Raw genomic sequence first — 6353 nt, forward strand, 5'->3', positions numbered from 1 at the left:
TCTAGGTTTATATATAAAAGTAGATAGTGATTGTATCAGTCAGGATTCCAACAGAGAAACAGAACCATTAGGAGACATACATAGATATAGATACAGGTATAGATATAGATATAGATGAACTGGGTTATATGACTGTGGTGGCTAAGTAGGCAAGCCTGAAACCTCAAATCCTTAGGGCAGGCCATCAGAAAGGACAGGCAGGAGGTCTCAAGCATAAGCCGATGCTGCTGTCTACAGGCAGAATTTCTTCCTCAGGAAAGCCTCTGTTCTGCTATTAAGGCCTTCAACTGATTGAATCAGGCCCACCAGATTATCTAGGATAATCTTGTTTACATAAAGTCAACTGCTTATAGACTTGATTCACATCTACAAAATACCTTCTCAGCACCACCAAGATTAGTTTTTAATGGAATAACTGGCTTATGTTAGCCATTTATAAACCAGGAACTATAGCCTAGCTATGCTAACACATAAAACTGACCATTACAGGCCAGGTGCAGTGGCTCATGCCTATAATCCCAGCACTTTGGGAGGCTGAGGTGGGCGGATCACTTGAGGCCAGGAGTTGGAGACCAGCTTGGCCTCAAGGCTGGTGAAACTCTGTCCCTACTAATAATACAAAAATTAGCCAGATGTGGTAGTGGGTGCCTGTAATCTCAGCTACTCGGAAGGCTGAGGCAGGAGGATCGCTTGTACCCAGGAGGTAGAGGTTGCAGTAAGCCAAGATCATGCCACTATACTCCAGCCTAGGTGAAAGAGTAAGACTCTGTCTCAAAAAACAAACAAACAAAAAAAACCCAAAAAACAAACAAACAAAAAAAAACAAAACTGACCATTACCATGATGTTTGGTGTTTCATTTTGTTTTTAACTTCCATCAGTGAACATTTCATTCTTTGTGAAAATAAATCACAAGCTAAGACAGGCTTCTGTGGAGAAAGTATCGATATTACTGATCCATGGCATCAGTTTTGACACATATTTGGTCTATGAAGGTCATTAACCATCTGGTAAAAGGAAGCTATGCTGATTATAACTCACCCATTGGGTATATGCTATTGCCTAATTCCACTAAACTGTTTTCAGTTCATTAATTTAAAAAAAAGTAGTTATTCAACTCAATTGAAATTAATACCTAAGAAGGAAGGATTTCAAAGAACAGGTGTGTATTTCATTTGTAGAAATCATTTTCTCATGCCACAAATGTTTAATGAATCCACTCTCCCTTAGGTTAGAAATGGTAGGTGCTTTGAAATACTTGAACCTGCATAAGAGCAGAAAGCATTTTATTTTGAAGTGTACTACTGTCCACTAATGATGTTGGACAACTTATTTTCTCTTGAGCCTTAGTTGGCTTATCTGTAAAATGGGAATAATGATTACTATCTTGAGGGCTTGGGAAGGATTAGATGAGCAAATATAAGTTAGACACTTGAAACACAGTAAACACTCCACAAATACTGATTTTTTTGCTGCCTTCTATGAACACAGCCTTCATAAATGAAGTCCTGTGAGTTAAAAGTCCTCTTCAATTTTTTTGCAGATTCCATCTAGTAGCACTATTTTGGATTTCACTGTGTAGCAAAGAATCAAGTGAGCTTTCCAGTGCTCATTAATTTATCAAATTGATTATAAAGACTCTCATTGTAGGTGGCTTTGTATTTACTTATGTGCCTAGGAAGACCATTTTTACATGTTATAACTTCAACAATGAGTGCAGATAAAGTTGCTGGAGCTTACAATTGCTTCTTATTTGAAAAATCAGCAATTTTCCTAATTTTATCTGAAAATGTTCTTGAGAGTCATAGTGGTGAAATTCTCAACAAATGTTAGGTGTCACCAGGTTTCAAGAGTGTGAAATAATTTTTGACTGAGAAAAAAGATAGTATATCTTTTTTTGTTTGTTTGTTTATTTTATTGTTTGTTTCACTGTTTGAATGTTTATCTTGCAAGAGCCTACAGAAGTGAGGGAAAATATCTGCAGGCTAATTTTAAATAACATGAGACAAAGATTAAGCATTAAATATAAAAAATAAAACTTTTAGCTTACTTATTAAACTAGGAAGAATTTTCCTGAAGCACAGCAGTTAAATTGGTCTGAAACGCATTCATAAATGGAGAACATGGGTCTCATCTATGAAATATTTTAAACATTGTGGACGCTACCAAAAAGCTCATCAGAATATAAAAATTTTCAGGTCCTCTAAGCAGGCTAAATACAAGTTAGTTTTTAACCTGAATTCAGAAGTGCAAAATCTGTAAAAATAGAAATATTGTCATTATTCTCAGCAATCTATGGATTAATCCTACAAATCCTTAAAGTCTTTTCAGTAACATGAACCGTGATCTCTTCATAAGTTCCTTGCTTAAGTGGCAAGTAACTTTTGAAGCCGGCCTTCTCAATCTGTAGAGAGAAGCAAGCTGCATTCGCAGCATTGCTCCCTTTGAAAATTATCTTCTGAACAGAAGAACGTCCAGCAAAGATCTTCAATGCAACACTTCCTGCATATGTGCAAGTCTGCATGAGGGGTCCCCCACAGGTGCAACTCCCAGCCAATGAACCAGAAACAGATAAAAGACAAGAGAAGAAAGCAGAGGTCAAACATTTCTGTTTACAGATGCTATCCCAGATAAAATGCCAAGGGCTTGGCCAGGCCTAGTGGCTCATGCCTGTAATCTCAGCAGTTTGGGAGGCTGAGGCAGGTGGATCATGAGGTCAGGAGATGGAGACCAACCTGGCTAACCTGGTGAAATCCCGTCTCCACTAAACATACAAAAAATTAGCTGGGTGTGGTGGCACGCGACTATAGTCCCAGCTACTCAGGAGGCTGAGGCAGGGGAATCGCCCGAACCCGGGAAGCGGAGGCTGCAGTGAGCCGAGATCACACCACTGCACTCCAGCCTGGCAACAGAGGGAGACTCCATCTCAAAAAAAAAAAAAAAGAAAAGAAAAGAAATCCCAAGGGCTTTTGGAATAGAAATGGACAATGTGCAAAGATGAGAGAATCAGATATAAATCATGTTGGAAATTTAAAATGCACGTACCACACATAAACACAGAACTCTTTAAATGCAGCTGTAGGAAGTTCCTTTGGGGGGTCATCCTCTTTGGAACTCCCTTTTGAGCAACACTCCTTGTCATTCCTTTTCTTTTTTCTTTTTTTCTTTTTTTTTGAGACAGTCTCACACTGTCACCCAGGCTGGAATGCAATGGTGCAAGCTCAGCTCACTGCAACCTTCACCCCCCAGGTTCAAGCGATTCTCCCGCCCCAGCCTCCTGAGCAGCTGGGACTACAGGTATGTGCCACCACACCTGGCAAATTTTTGCATTCCCAGTAGAGACAGGGTTTCACCGTGTCGGTCAGGCTGGTCTCGAACTCCTGACCTCGTGATCCGCCCGACTTGGTCTCCCAAAGTGCTGGGATCACAAGCACGAGCCACCGAGCCCGGCCACTCCTTGTCATTTCTATCATCTGATACATTTGTACTTCTGAATAATCATAACTGGTACTCAAAGCGATGCCCTGACACCCTCCAAGGTTCTACAAGGTGACCAAATCAGAGAGGTCACATCATGCCCAGCATTATTTTCGGGTCAGCATACATTTTATAATAATTATTTAAAATTGGTAATCCATTTTTGGGCTCAATGAGAACTCTCTCTATTAATCATATCGTTTTACTAACTGAAATAGTCCACTCTGTCAGTAGGATTAATGATCTGAGATTATGGCACAACCGAAACCAAAGCTGGGGCAATGGGCTCCTGGAATGGAACCACCCATTGTGAACCATTCATTTGACCAAGTCTTGAACTTTCTTCCTAAATGTGAGATCACCAGGGTGTTTCAGTGCCGCCTGCACAATTCATAGAGTAGGGTCCTCAGATTAAAGGCCTTACATTTTCGTAGAATTCAGAACCACTTTTCACTCAGCAGACTCTCTATTTGCTCACTTTCTTCTATGTGTAATTGTCCAACTTCGGTTGACTGTTGAGTCCTCATGGAAGATTGCCATTCCGCCCCTGAGCCTCTCCTTTAGGGACTTGGAAATGGAGGGTAATGCAGTTCTTTCCAGGCATCTGCCATGCATGGAACCCCAGGCTTCTTGGGGTAAGTTCGACGAGCAAGTTTAAAGAACTCTTCTGCAGCATCAAGTGCAATGAGACGGTCCACAACAAAGAGATATCTCTCTGAGAGCTCCCAACTTGTTGGGAAAATATTGGTTTCTTCAGCCAGTTTTAACAACATCTCTCGAGCTTTCCTTGTGTTTTTGGAATCACTGATGGTGCTGAGTTTAGTCACTGACAACAGAGAATCAGCTTCCCTTTGAAAACCTAAATCTTCTAAGATGCGCTTCCATCTGTTTCTTACTTCCCTTTGAATCTGCCGCAGGGTATAGATATCATAGTTGAGTTTCTGCCACTCCTCTGAGTCTTTGGCCTGCTGATTACGGATGACTATCAGATTGTACAGAGTTCTGTCGTCATCTGCCTCTGTGTGGGACACGTCATGGGGCATACTCCATAAGTTCTTTTCATCATCTCTCACCAGAGGTGCTCCAAATGAGGAATATGGGTTGCTGTCACTGGGAAGGAACATGGCCTTGGCCGAGGCAGCCGTCTTCAGCGGAGGCCGTCCCGGAAGCAGGCTGACAGCTAGGGCCATCCGTTGGCAACACTTCCAGCAGCTCCTTCCTTCCGAGGGAGGCTCCGTGTGCCCATCTTCCTTCCGGAGGGCAAGATAGTATATCTTAAATTCTATTCAATATCAGACTCACATGGCTTGGCAGATGCATACGTTGTTTTTGTTTCATTATTGTTAATTATACAAATAATACAGGTTATTTTTCACATGAAAAAAATCTAAAATCTTCTTCAATCTCCACTCCCATTGGGAACTACCATTATCAGTTTGGTCTGTATCCTTCCAGAGCATTTGTGTATGGATTTACATAGGTATTACTGTGCACAGACAAAGCAACTCATGTGGAAAGTAGGTATTTTGCCTGTCTAAGGAAAACTGGGCCAGTTACTGATTTTTATCATATGAAAACGGTGTGATAGGCAAGAAAGAAATTGGAGAGAAAGGAGAGAAAGGAGAAAAAGGAAGGGAGGTCTTGCAAGAATGATGATTTACTTCTTTTTTTTTTTTTCTTTTCGAGATGGAGTCTTGCTCTGTCGCCCAGGCTGGAGTGCAATGGCGTAAACTTGGCTCACTGCAACCTCCTGCCTCAGCCTCCTGAGTAGCTGGGACAACAGGCACCTCCTACCACGCCTGACTAGTGTGTGTGTGTGTGTGTGTGTGTGTGTGTGTGTGTGTAGCCTCGGCCTCCCAAAGTGCTGGGATTACAGGCATGAGCCACCATGCCCAGCCAATCATTTACTTCTTTATATTTCTTTGGCCTTTTCTCTTTTGGTTCCTTGAGCCCATTTTAAATGAGTTACACCACCAGAGTGTTTTCACAATAGCACAGTAGTTTAAAGTTCTTCCATCCAGTTTCATCAACCAGTAGCTCAACAAATACAGATAAACAATCCCCTAAATTTTCTGAAAGTATCTTTCCACCAAAGTCCAAGCATTATCAGTTTCATTTTATGAATGAAAAAAAAAGAGGTCGGGTGCAGTGGCTCATGCCCATAATCTCAGCAATTTGGGAGGCCGAGGCAGGTGGATCACTTGAGCTCAAAAGTTTGAGAGCAGCCTGACCAACATGGTGAAACTCCATCTCTACTAAAAATACAAAAATTAGCCGGGCATCATGATGCACATCTGTAATTCCAGCTACTCAGGAGGCTGAGGCATGAGAATTGCTTGAGCCCAGGAGGTGGAGGCTGCAGTGAGCCAAGATCGCACCACTGCACTCCAGCCTGGGGGACAGAGCAAAACCCTGTCTCAAAAGAAAAGAAAAGAGAAGGGAAGGGAAGGGAAGGGGAGGGGAGGGGAGGGGAGGGGAGGGGAGGGGAGGGGAGGGGAGGGGAGGGGAGGGGAGGGGAGGGAAGGGGAGGGGAGGGAAGGGAGGAAGGGAGAAAGGGAGAGGGAGAGGAGAGAAAAGGCAACAAATAGTTTTGGCTTTAAAGCACAAACTGAAGTCATGACCCTCAATGTCAAATTCTTTATGTTTTCCAACTGAAACTGAAAAATTTGTTAATAATTTCATTAATTTCTGTCTCTCCCTGTCTCTGTGTTTCTCTCTCTCTCTCTCTCTTTTTTTTTTTTTTAAGACAGAGGTTCGCTCTGTTGCCTAAGCTGGAGTGCAATGGCATGATCTTGGCTCACTGCAACCTCTGCCTCCTGGGTTCAAGTGATTCTTTTGCCTCAGCCTCCTGAGTAGCTGGGACTACAGATGTGCACA

General features: G+C 42.3%; 1 protein-coding gene across 1 annotated transcript; it reads right to left on the minus strand.

The window, feature by feature from the left end:
- Positions 1–3743: 3743 nt before the first annotated feature.
- On the minus strand, positions 3744–4534 carry LOC135269947 (melanoregulin-like). The gene has a single exon (XM_064364608.1). It carries the CDS (start codon positions 4517–4519, stop codon positions 4037–4039), a length of 483 nt encoding a protein of 160 aa, XP_064220678.1. The 5' UTR covers positions 4520–4534; the 3' UTR covers positions 3744–4036.
- Between the last annotated feature and the right edge of the window lie 1819 nt (positions 4535–6353).

The sequence above is a fragment of the Aotus nancymaae genome, unplaced genomic scaffold, assembly GCF_030222135.1.
Source record: "Aotus nancymaae isolate 86718 unplaced genomic scaffold, 86718_ANA_hifiasm-v0.15.2.pri h1tg000058l, whole genome shotgun sequence".
NCBI classification, from domain to species: Eukaryota; Metazoa; Chordata; class Mammalia; order Primates; family Aotidae; genus Aotus; species Aotus nancymaae.

Coding starts and splice junctions, on each gene's coding strand:
- LOC135269947 (XM_064364608.1), bottom strand. CDS start 4,519: ATGCCCCATGACGTGTCCCACACAGAGGCAGATGACGACAGAACTCTG.